This window comes from Thalassophryne amazonica, chromosome 15 (assembly GCF_902500255.1).
Source record: "Thalassophryne amazonica chromosome 15, fThaAma1.1, whole genome shotgun sequence".
Taxonomy (NCBI): domain Eukaryota; kingdom Metazoa; phylum Chordata; class Actinopteri; order Batrachoidiformes; family Batrachoididae; genus Thalassophryne; species Thalassophryne amazonica.
In genome coordinates this window covers 15,832,229-15,845,637 of record NC_047117.1, presented here as the reverse complement: position 1 = coordinate 15,845,637, position 13,409 = coordinate 15,832,229, and the positions used below count along the sequence as shown (strand labels likewise).

The following is a 13,409-nucleotide window of genomic DNA, read 5'->3' as shown; positions in this document are numbered from 1 at the left end:
CTGAGGCCCACTGGTGCCCAAATACTGGAGCAGGAAGCAGATGAGTGTCTGTGACTCACCCTGGACAGGACGACAGTCTATTGCCAGTCACTTTCTCAGTTACTTTCATTTACAGCTGGCCAGACTTGGATAAAACAAACAAATCATCTGCCCTTCTCTTTTTGTTTCTTTCCCCTTTGGACAAAAGATCTGAATCTTTAAAACTGACTTTATGCCAAAGTAACATGAGGAAAAAATCCTAACCAAAAATCTGGCCAAACTCAACTCAGAAACAGAGAGAAAAGTATCACGAGCACTAGCCCCACTTCTTTATTATTATATCCACTAAAATGGAGTTTGTTTGTGTGATTGTACGCAGGCTGCTGATTCAAGCTGGCATCGATATCAACAGACAGTCTGAGTCTGGAACAGCGTTGCATCAGGCCGCTCTCTGTGGGAAGACAGAGGTAGTGCGCCTACTGCTGGATGTAAGTCTGTTTGTCCATCTGTCAATTTAACACCGCAACAAAACCTGAGGCAGTGACGCGTATCGAAGTCGTTTCACTTTCCTCAGCTGAGCAAATCTGAAGTACATCTGCATTCTCCATCCTGTCATGCAGCATTCAAATCACCCGTTTTCTTTATTTAGTCAGTTTTTCCTCTTTCAGACAAAAAAGGATGCTGGGAGTATTTTGTTTCTTATTTTTCAGTCTTAGGAGCTTTTAGTTTGATTACTATCGGGATTTATGGGAAACTATATTGTAATATTGGTTGTATTGAGAAAAAAACAAATTGATTATATCTGTAGATCTCCTTTAAGTGGCCACATCGTTGGAGTTTCATGAAAAACATCCTTAAAGTCCAACAATTCTGTGACCACTGTTGGAAAGTCCCTGTTACAAGCAAAATTTAGGTATGAAACCACACATTTTACACTTCCGCAACATACTGTATATGTCTATGCAACACACACACACAGCTGGGGTGTACACGAAGGGGAATATATTGTAAATACAAGTCATACGGGGCCAACGTGAACTCCTGTGTGGAATAACACTGGTGTTAAAAAACAGCTTAAAACCAAGCATAATAAGTTTCTTGTATACTGTGGAGCCTATTGGGCTCGGGACACAAACTAAGTTGAAAATCTATTATACACGCACACACACACACACACACACACACACACACACACACACACACACACACACATACATACATAAAGTTTGTTTAATTTATTGGCTGTATAAACAAAGATGAAAAAGTCCATATATTGCACTACAAAACGCAGTGCCCTAACTTTGGCATAACTGTCATAAAATCAGCATAAAATGGCCATGGGAATGTTGGTGCATATAGTGGTGGAGGACTCAACTCAATGATGGACACATTAATTGTGTGTGTGGTTGGTATTTTAGCATTGTTGTTGTTATTATTGGTTGAGCTAATAGGATTAATAAATGGAATAGTTCTGACAGTGTTGAATGCTTGGTCTCCAAAGTAAAGGTCAAACAAGGTCTACATCTATTGGATTCTATGACATGTGGCATATGTTACCCCGTAACGTGATAAGTAAGGATGATACATGGTACAAACTACTCTTTTTTAAAACCATTAACTCAACTAGTAATTTGCATCACTTTTTACCAAAATTGGAACAACATTAACTTTTGACCCCTGTACAAAATGAAACTGACCTTTGTCACCATTCTTGCTGTTTTTATCCCATAACAAAGGTTGGGTAGGATTACTGTGCAAGAATACATGTGGATTACATGTATGTATGTACATAGATTTGGATTACTTGTAATCTGATTACTTTTGGATTACATTTCAAAGTAATCCTACCCAACTCTGCCCGTAACTCCATAGAATTCAGTCACAGATAGTCCAAATTATACCTTTTTGGAATCTTTATGATCAGGAAAATAATGTGGAATATTTTTCAATATGATTGGAGCATCTTTTAATTTTGACTTCTGTGTAATTCTTCAATTGACCCCTACCTGACCAACGATTGAAAATTCAAGTGGCCAATCAGTTTTTTGCAAAAGAGGATTGTCTGAGGAGTATTTCTGCCAAATTTGATGCTTTTATCACCATTTGCAGGATTCCCCTCTAAATATTCTGCACTAAGAGAGAGAGAGAGAGCGCACTCTGGCATTTTGGTGATGTTTGCTGTAGCCGCTGGGGCAATGTGACATCACATGAAATTAATATTCCTTTCAAGGTATCCTGTAATCTGGACAAACCAATCTAGTCAACAGTTGTGCCACTGAGTAAGGTGATATGGCACAGCACTGCGGAGCATGCATGCAAAAATCCTGGAGTTCTGGTTTGTGTTTCTCTGCACTGATATTCAGGGATTCACATTTTAAATACTAACATTACGAGATCTTTGAGGAATCTGGCTCTGCTGGCTGAGCTCGCCAACTGTCAGCAAGGCAAACTGCAACTGTCAGAGACTTTTGTTCTGTGCATTTTTGCTTGAATAATCAGGGAAATAACAAATAACTCAGAGTAAAGAGAAGTGTGCTGTGCTGGAAACCTTCCAATGATTTTGCACACATGCACCATTCCACTGCATGGTGATATGTTGCATTATGGATAATGACAAAACACCAAAGATCTAGATAAGTGTTTGTAAAAACACCTGGTGACCCATATTAGCGTGCTGAAAGGGTGTACAGTATGCCCCTTTTAACATTATGAGACATTTTACTCTATCTTGCTGAATTTGGAGGGCATTTTGAATTATACCTCTGACGGACTACGAATGCAAATTGGTTTGGATTTTGACAAAGAGCCAGATCTGACAGCATGTCCACACTTGGCAGACGTTTGTGCTGTAATTAGTGCTCCTTTCATTATTATTCGAGCAACAAACACGGCAAACGTTGCCCAAAATGTCAAACAATGTAGGAAACTAAATATCATGTTAATGAGACGACGATGTGCACACAAGGGTCTGAAGCAGATAGAAAGGCAGTGCAGCGTGTGTACTACAGCAGCATGTTCTTTTTATTTGCAGTTAACTGACAAAATTGCTGCCGCTTTAATGGCTGTTCTTGTGCGTGCAGAGTGGCATCAGTGCGGGAGTGAGAAACACTCTGAGCCAAACTGCCCTGGACATTGTTAATCAGTTCACCACCACGCAGGCCAGCAGAGAGATCAAACAGCTACTCAGAGGCGAGTACAAAAATGTGCAAGAACACGTGCACCATGGAAGTATTTATGTTATGCATTTATTATTTTTACTCTGCTGTGCACTACGTGATGATCCTTTGCACCCAAATCAAGTTACCTCATTGCTGCCGTTTTGACTCTGCTGCACATGATGTAATCTTATCTTACAGATGCTTCAGCGGCGATGCAGGTACGAGCACTGAAGGATTACTGCAACAACTACGACCTCACCAGCCTCAACATTAAAGCTGGAGACATTATCACGGTAAAAAAGCTCACAGCAGTCTACCTTTTCTCATATATGTTGGATTTCTGATGAACATTGCTTTCACTGCAAAAACTGTCCCTCTCAAAATAAAACAATCTGAAATCTATAGCCAAATTGTTTTGTATTAAGCAAAAAAATTCTGCCAATTGGGTAAGAAATATTTACTTGGTTAGAATTCTCAAAACTAGCAAAATGTCCAGGCACTGAATAATAAAGATTAGCCTCTGTCTTAAAATAAGGAAAACAGCCTTGTTCCTTTGCTTGGATGATTTGAAATCCATTGCCTTTCCATGTTACTGGTTAAATACAGCTTGATATTAGCTGGAAAAACATATTAGGAAAAAGTGAGATACATTTTCCTCAAATAAGACATTTTATTCTTATGTAAAAAATGCTTCACATGATTATTTTTCTGTTTAGACAAAATTAAGTCAAATTTTCTCTAAACAAGTCTTTTTTTTTAATATCAGTTTTTGCAGTGTTTGGAGGGGTGATGCATGCCCTACCCATGAATAAAATACTATGCTTTAGTAGCAATAGTCATTTCAGTACACTGAAGGAGTGGTAGTATCAAGATGAACAAGCCGGACATTATTAATTAACCCTGTGGTCTGCAAAAATACTGGAAATGTGTTTTTCACATTTCGGTGATGGCATCATTAGCTGGTCGATATAACTTCTGCGTCGCCCCTGCAGCCCTATTTGCACTAGAATAACAAGGAAAATGTGTTTATCGGACTACATTTTTTTGACAGGCTTGACCGTGGCCTTTGACAGATTTGCAAAAAACATTTATCTTCCCAAGACACTTGCTTGAGGAATATTCATTCCAAGTTTGGTGAAAATCTGCAGACCTGTTTCCAAGTTATTCTGTGTTGAGACATAAATGAGCGACTAAGATACCCTGCTGCACCACTAGTCATCAGAATGGCAAATAATGCACAAGAATGGCATCATTAAAAGACCAAAACTCCAATGACTGCATTCAAAATGGTCATACAAGTGTCATTGCTGGGAGTCGTTTTGAGTCAAGTGCCTGGAGGGGTTTGGACCATCGCAGTCTCTTTGTCTGTTTATGTGTGTGTGTGTGTGTGTGTGTATGTATCTAGATGAATGTCTCAGGACCCGCTTGACCAATTTCATTCATATTGCGTCATGTCATTTCACTGATATATTTCATTCGTAGCGACGAGGAAGCCGTCTGTATGATTCTGATATGTGCAAGTCTGTTCATAAATTAGCATTTACTATCTTTATTCACTTCTTTTGACAGTGATTTGTCATCATCAATTCAGTAGTAATTTGCCATTGCTGCTTCTGTATTTGCAAATTCATTAATGCATGAATGGGGAGATGAACTAGGTGAGACGACGACTCTGTGACTGCTTGTTAAAAGCATTCGCCCTATTGAGGTTTCAAATCACATAAAATCTCGCAAAACTTCAAAGAGTTCCCCAATCTGCGAGATGTCAGTAACACTGAGAAATGCATTGAGATGCTCTGTTAAGGCTGCACTTTAACCGCTGCACACAGACAACAGCGTTAACATCGCAACATAAAACTCTTTGTATATTGTGCCTGAAACTCTCGTGAATATATTATATGGGTTTTTAGATGATGTTGTTTTATGTAAACGTGAGAAGCTCAGGTTGTTTCTCCGTTATTTTCAAGTTGCTGTAAACCGCGATTGCTTGCAATTGTTGTCATGTGGATTCTCAGTGCTATTTTGACTGCACCAAGTCTCTGGTGAGCAAGGGACTATGGGATATATCAATAGGGCGAATGGACCTGCAAAGTAGAAGTAACAAACAATTTTGGCAGCTTTTCGTGGGTGTCCCTGGCTTCAGTTTCACTCCAGCTGATACATGAAACAGTTTCTTTGGAGAGGTGACCCATCACCACAGACAGTTTGGCTCTGCTGATGTTTTTTTTTTGTTCCATTCATTGTAATTGAACTGTAATTTGCAGTGGGCAAAAGTGTCCTATCGGTAATGTAGCGATGCTACTGTAAATGTTACACAAACTAGTTTGACTTCCTTATTGGATGGCCAGCTGGTGCAGTGGTAGCACTCCTCCCTCACTGTCAAACAGGTCCAGGGTTCATAGCCCACCAGTCCCCTCATCTCCTTGTACATCTGGAGATGTATCAGGAAGGGCATCCGATTTAAAACTTCTGCCAAATCAATCACTACGTTTACATGCAGCCAATAACCCTTTCATAACCAGAATATTAGCAATAACCCAGTTGCGCACGGCCATGTAATCACCCGCAAAAACCCAAATATGCTCATATTCCAGTTTTTAAAAACCCGAATATGACCCCTGGGTTACTCCTTTTCTAACCCAAATATCAGGTCATATAAACGTGCATCGGGATATCCCCATAGAAAGGAACATTATTTTGTGTTCTGCGCATGTCCTATGGAAACCAAGGAATCTTGGTCTTTTTGAGTATGGCAACTACTTGTATGCGGCGCGCGCAACCCACCGGACACCACAGAAGCAGAGGTAAACAAGTATGGTGAAATCCAGATGTGGCAACACAGCACCACACTTTTGGAGCGAGGAGGAAACCGGATACTTCATTAGTATCGTGAAAGACATGAATATAATCTCTTTTATTGATGGTAGAAAGAGGAAGAAGAAACGGAAATGACGCATATTTGCGTCATTGTTGTGGGCTGGGGTGTTTGGCTGGCTTGGTTTTTTGTTTTCTGTTTCTCCCACCAGGTGGTATGCATTCAGGACTGAGTGGCTGAGCATTAGGACCTCACCCTGAACACCTGAGGCTTGTTTTCATGTGCAGGTCATCAGGACTCACAGCTGTGGTGTATTTTGTCTTGATCAGAGATTGCTGCATTTAAACCTTGAATGCACAGTGTGTGATTGCCAGAGACTCGACCTTGTGAGCAGATGTGTGAGATCGACGTCAGGAGAACAATCTCACCATAACGGACGCAGAGACCGCTCCAGGTTTGACGCCACAGTCTGTGAAGGAGGATTGGGTGAGGTCTCACGCTCTTCACCACACTTCCTGAGGTAATTTGGTTTTGGTGACTTTTATGAAGTAATGACAGTGGATTTGGTGTCCCTCGCACCTTGTTGTATCGAGCTGTCACGTTATGTTAATTGTCTAATCAGCTTCTGCTGCAGTGGAGATTTGAACTGAGTTGTTCCGTGCCTGCAGGGTGAGAAGCTGATGTATAGATTTAAGCCAGGAAGTGTTTGCTGATTGCGTGCACCTTTGAGTTGTGTCTCTCTGGGTGGAGTTGGACTCACCTCCATGTTTTCTTTCTTCACAGACTTGGTTTGTCGCGGCCACCTGGGGGGTGTCGGCGGGGTCCCTGGGTCCGAACTGCTGTGGCTCCGGACCGTTTGCGCTGTTGAGAGCGCGCCGTGTTTCCACCTCACCAGGCCGCGGACTTTTTAGTTGTTTAGCACTTCACTCACTGTTATGTTTATTAAATTCTGTTACCTTTTGAACCGTGCTCTGCTTATTTTATGCTGGGTCCTTTCAAACGCTTGGTCGGTGCTCCGACCGCGTCCGAAACATAACAGTCATGGTGTTCTCCGTGCGTCTGGACGTTGTCCATGTGTCGCTGTTTAGATGGGGATATTCCAAATGATACCAGTGACCATGTATACAGGAGTAACTCTGTCTGCTTAAGCATGTAAATGGGTTATTCCTAATGATTCAGAAACCGGAATATTGACCTTAACCCGAATATTAACGGCATGTAATCGTAGTCAATGTTCTTCACCGTTTGTGAAATGGTGCCAAATTGGATTTTTGTTTGTTCGTTCCATTGAATCTAACTGCCGTTTCTGGAAAAGCGCAACACGCGTCTGGTGGCATAATGAGGCTGTAAACCTGATGTCTTGGCTGCTTCGCAATGTTGCAAATTATTTTCGATGAAATGGTCTCAGGTTAGGATTAGCGCTAGGGTTTGGGTATAACTTTGTGAAATACATAAAAAGTGTGGAAATTTGATCAGTAATTCTGCTTTCACTCCACCGATTTGCACACTTCCAGAAGTCTTGCACAGTAGCACATTTCCTATACAATGCAGATCCAATTCGGGTAATTTCTTTTGATTCACAAACTGAGTGGATCATCAACATACAGATCCACAAAAAATCAGCTGCAGTGACTCTGAACTAAAAGGGTGCAGCCAAAAGAATCACATGCTGAATGTAGCATCTTCATGACAAAGTCCTTTAGGGTTCTTCACTTTCTAACATATCTCAAATCCATACACTATACCAGTGATTCTCAACCGGGGTGCCGCGGCACCCTAGGGTGCCGTGATCGATCGTCAGGGGTACCGTGGGTATTTTTCATATTCGCGATTACCGTGAATTATTTATTTTATCCACAAAGCATAAAACGACTCAGAATCTGACGTCATTGTGCTGCAGCCTCGCTCTCGTCTTAAGGCGGGACAATAACAAGGAGGCTGACGGCCGATTAAAACAGTGCCGTCTCCTTCAAAAGCCGTCTAAAATGCGGAGCTGTTGGTGTGTGTGTCAGTGCCTGTGTGTGTGCACGCGGAGTTAACAGGCTGCAGACTGCGAGGGAGGGGGTGGGTGAGGGAGGGGGTGGGTGAGGGAGATTCCTGAATGCAGGTTCAGTGCGCAGCGCGGAGCAGAGAGAGGATTTTAACCCAAGTGAACGTTAACAAAACGGAAACATGAAGCTGCCTTTACTTCTCTCTGAACTTTCTCTAAAGGTGTGATTCTGCCGTTACCGTCCTGTTCACACCATGTGCGCGTCGTATGCTGAATTTATGAGATCATGAGATGAAATAAACGGTCAAATATCTTTAAAAACATATTTAAAAAATGACAATATATGAATGAACTGAGCCACAAAAAAAAAAAAAGGTTCAGACGCAGAGATCACAAAAAGCAGGTGAGAACTCTGAACTTTAACAGCTGTTATTTTCCAAAGGTATTTATTTGTTCAATCTTGAGCTTAATGCAGTGTTTAAGCACAAAACGTGACTGATGAGGAGAAACAATTTCAGAAATGCAACAGAAACAACCACAAATCAGAAAAAGTTGGGACTGTATGTAAAATGAAGATAAAAATAAAAATGTTGCACCATTCCCAGTTTCTCCACTCACAGAAGCCAAACGTTCTTCCAGAGTTGTGTAATTATACTACAGTAGTAGAATATAAAGAAGGGCAAAAAAAAAAAGAAAACAAAATAGACTATATTCGTCAATCGCAATTATTTGTCTGACAGTCGTCTCCAGAAATTCCTAATCGTGACAGCCCTACTTGAGATCAGAGCGCAAAATGCTTGAGGATTTTCGAAATGCGGTGTTTTCTGTATCGATTTTCTATTGCAATAATTGGGTTTTGCGCAAAACCAGAGGTAATAGCATTATAATATTATTTGGTTGGTGGTGTGCCGCAGGATTTTGTAAATATAAAAAGGGTGCCGCAGCTCAAAGAAGGTTGAAAATCACTGCACTATACCACTCAAATTTCATGGTCAACCAGGAGCAGGAACCGGAAGCAAAACTTGTTTCTGTGCCACTCAAATTTTGTGGTCAACACAATTTGTTGTAATTCTGAGCACAGGTTGGTTAACTTTACTTTTATCGACCAGCTCATTTCATGTTTTGTATTTATCAACTGGATAAAAAACGTTCCCAAATCTTGGTCCCACCTGGTACAGTCGAACTAACAATGTAATGTGAAATGCCAGAATGATTTGCATGATAGGTTATTATTAACTTGACCTAACTTAGTAAATACACCAGTCTGCTTGTTAAAATTCTCTCATCAAGCTTACTGCTATGACTAAAATTATTTACTCAACCAAAGCTTTGCTCACGATACGGGCCAATGCCTGTGCATATTGATTTTAATGTCAGAGTGAAGTGAAGTCGGTGGCGTCCTGCACAAGAAGATAAATGTTTTTAACTTCTCCCGTTCAGTTTTATGGTTCCCAGAAAGTCAGTAAATTAACATATGATACACACCCATTCAACAAAATGACTGGATTGCTAAAAACATTCACGTCTTGCATAACTTTGGTTTGCAAGTGCTGATAATATTATCTCCAAACTAGAGTTTAAATGTTATTTTTAAGCCGTGTGTGTGTGTGTGTGTGTGTGTGCACGTTGGCAGGTTTTGGAGCAGCACTCAGACGGACGATGGAAGGGCTGCATTCACGATAACCGCACTGGAAACGACCGCGTGGGCTACTTCCCCTCCAACATGGTGGAAGTCATCAAGAGGGCAGGTGACCACCCACGTCACAGTCTGTGTGTAGCATGTGTGTGTCTGTGTGTGTGTGTGGGTGGGTGGATGGCTGCGTGCAGGTTTGTGTGTCTGTGCTCGCCCATGTGTGTGAGACGAGCAGCTGTTTTGCAGCTGATCATCAGTCGGAGCTCGCTGCAGCTTCATCTGGCTCGTCAGGAAGCCCGTTTGTTTTATTCCCCCAACCTGTCAATCATCTGACCAAAAGACTGTCCCCCATTGGCTGTCAATCCCCACCCAATTTCCCCCCGCCCTTCAGCTTTTGATCCTGTCACCCTGAACTAACTTGCTGTGCTTGTCTGCGAAGCTTCCGTTCATGTTTCACTTTCCGTTATTGTTGTAATTGTGTTTTATTATTATATCATTTATGTGAATACATTCCCTGTGGATATGTGTTTGTTCCTTTTCTCTTTGTTCATTTGATTGAATTATTCTTTGACACATTTTCTGATATGATTAGATTTGTTTCGTTTCAGTTTGACTGATGAGTTGTTGTTGTTGTTGTTTTGCACCTCCTCCCTCCTGGCTTGAGTCCAGGTCACGCCCCCTCCCAGCAGTGTCACACCCTCCTCCTCCGCAGGCCCAACCCCTGTCCCATTGCCTCAGTCAACGGACACCCGTACCCCCCTTCCAAAGTCCTCCCTTTGCATCTGCCTCCCCCCCCTCACCCCAACATGCAGTCTCTCCCACTCTTCTCCTCTTTCGGGTACGTTCCACTTCCCATCTCTCCTCCTTCTCTCTCCACTCCTCCTCCTCCTCCTCTCCCGATTCCTTTTCTCTCCACTTCTCAGGAGCAGCAAAGTCAGAAAGGTACATATTGTAGCATCACTTTAACTCATCGATAAGCCTCGCTGTTAGTCCATAAGTTGTTTGATCACGTGACAGATGCAGTATTTTATATGTTTATTCTTGTTCATAATTAAAGATACTGTGAGGCTGCAGCATATTTCATCCAGCAGCCTGTCTGAATTAACAAAATGCACTACTTTACAGTGCACAAATGGTTTGGGGACTGACCTCTACAGTTTTACTTTCCAACCCAATAATTTGGAAGTCTTGCATCAGAAAAAATAAAAATAAATAATTGTTCCTTTCCGGTTCTGCCTTGAAAAACAGAGTAGTGGGTGTTAAAAAAAAAAAAAAAATTATATATATATACACTCAACAAAAATATAAATGCAACACTTTTGGTTTTGCTCCCATTTTGTATGAGATGAACTCAAAGATCTAAATCTTTTTCCACATACACAATATCACCATTTCCCTCAAATATTGTTAACAAACCAGTCTAAATCTGTGATAGTGAGCACTTCTCCTTTGCTGAGATAATCCATCCCACCTCACAGGTGTGCCATGTCAAGATGCTGATTAGACACCATGATTAGTGCACAGGTGTGCCTTAGACTGCCCACAATAAAAGGCCACTCTGAAAGGTGCAGTTTTATCACACAGCACAATGCCACAGATGTTGCAAGATTTGAGGGAGCATGCAATTGGCATGCTGACAGCAGGAATGTCAACCAGAGCTGTTGCTCGTGTACTGAATGTTCATTTCTCTACCATAAGCCGTCTCCAAAGGCGTTTCAGAGAATTTGGCAGTACATCCAACCAGCCTCACAACCGCAGACCACGTGTAACCACACCAGCCCAGGACCTCCACATCCAGCATGTTCACCTCCAAGATCGTCTGAGACCAGCCACTCGGACAGCTGCTGAAACAATCGGTTTGCATAACCAAAGAATTTCTGCTCAAACTGTCAGAAACCGTCTCAGTGAAGCTCATCTGCATGCTTGTCGTCCTCACCGGGGTCTCGACCTGACTCCAGTTCGTCGTCGTAACCGACTTGAGTGGGCAAATGCTCACATTTGCTGGCGTTTGGCACGTTGGAGAGGTGTTCTCTTCACGGATGAATCCCAGTTCACACTGTTCAGGGCAGATGGCAGACAGTGTGTGTGGTGTCGTGTGGGTGAGCGGTTTTCTGATGTCAGTGTTGTGGATCGAGTGGCCCATGGTGGCGGTGGGGTTATGGTATGGGCAGGCGTCTGTTATGGATGAAGAACACAGGTGCATTTTATTGATTGCATTTTGAATGCACAGAGATACCGTGACGAGATCCTGAGGCCCATTGTTGTGCCATACATCCAAGAACATCACCTCATGTTGCAGCAGGATAATGCACGGCCCCATGTTGCAAGGATCTGTACACAATTCTTGGAAGCTGAAAATGTCCCAGTTCTTGCATGGCCGGCATACTCAAAGGACATGTCACCCATTGAGCATGTTTGGGATGCTCTGGACCAGCGTATACGACAGCGTGTACCAGTTCCTGCCAATATCCAGCAACTTCGCACAGCCATTGAAGAGGAGTGGACCAACATTCCACAGGCCACAATTGACAACCTGATCAACTCTATGCGAAGGAGATGTGTTGCACTGCATGAGGCAAATGGTGGTCACACCAGATACTGACTGGTATCCCCCCCAATAAAACAAAACTGCACCTTTCAGAGTGGCATTTTATTGTGGGCAGTCTAAGGCACACCTGTGCACTAATCATGGTGTCTAATCAGCATCTTGATATGGCACACCTGTGAGGTGGGATGGATTATCTCAGCAAAGGAGAAGTGTTCACTATCACAGATTTCGACTGGTTTGTGAACAATATTTGAGGGAAATGGTGATATTGTGTATGTGGAAAAAGTTTTAGATCTTTGAGTTCATCTCATACAAAATGGGAGCAAAACCAAAAGTGTTGCCTTTATATTTTTGTTGAGTGTATATATATATATATATATGGACCTTTTTTGGACCTTCGTGATGCTTTGTTTTAATTAAACAGTCAGATTCCCCTGGTCTCCGCACCAGTTCTAAGTCAGCTGCTAGGCGCCAGCCGAGGAGAATATATATATATATATATATTCTCTTTTTTATATATACATCTTGAGCTTGCTGCCAATTTTTTTTTTCTTAAAATATTAACTGTTTCTCAATCATACACACCTCGTGGAGCACATATCAATTTTACAGCAAAATTGTTCAAATGCAGGTGCAAGCACCATATTTGGCCTGACAATTCCCAAGATAGTACTTAACAAATCTAGTTGATTGGCCACTTGAAAATCCAAGATGTCCACCAAAATGACCTACTGAAAAATTACTTTTTTTGCATTGAAATGCTCCGATCACAATTTTACAGCAACAGTGAAATCCAAGACGGCACAACATTTCACGATGGCTGCCAAATGAAACCCCATTTTTTCTCACAAAAATGCCTTTATGTATTTGATTTGTGTAAATACCATAAATAGCAAACAATAAAAAATATAACTAAAGGAAATTTGATGTCAATATCATTTTATTCAATCAAATGGGAGCATTTCTCTGCAAAATTTGATTTTCAATAGGTCATAGCTTGCAAAATGTCCACCATCTTAAATTTTCAAGGGGCCAGTCGGCCAGATATGCTGAGTAATATCAGGAGAATCACCGTGCCAAATTTGGTGCTTGCACCACCAAATGCATGATTTTTCCATTTTCAGCTTCACTAACCTCCATATTTTCTTAACTGGCAATGTGAACGGAACATCCTTTCGAGGCATCTATGGTTTTCTTGTGTGCATCAGAAGGAAGATTTGCAGTACTCTCTGTTGTGTCCCAGATGTTTTGTTCAAGTATCACCAAGGAAGCCAACCAGTTTGCAC

At 41.7% G+C, this 13,409-nt stretch overlaps 1 protein-coding gene across 3 annotated transcripts in view; it reads left to right on the top strand.

The window, feature by feature from the left end:
- si:dkeyp-9d4.3 (caskin-1) overlaps positions 1-13,409 on the top strand; it is a 92,431-nt gene that overhangs the window by 39,780 nt on the left and 39,242 nt on the right. For 2 of the 3 annotated variants that reach the window (XM_034188936.1, XM_034188937.1), the window contains exons 7-11: positions 359-467; positions 3,060-3,168; positions 3,336-3,430; positions 9,576-9,690; positions 10,245-10,517. In XM_034188936.1, the coding sequence (XP_034044827.1) occupies positions 359-467; positions 3,060-3,168; positions 3,336-3,430; positions 9,576-9,690; positions 10,245-10,517 (701 nt within the window). The remainder of the gene's footprint in view (positions 1-358; positions 468-3,059; positions 3,169-3,335; positions 3,431-9,575; positions 9,691-10,244; positions 10,518-13,409) is intronic. The other variant, XM_034188938.1, reaches the window with a different exon arrangement.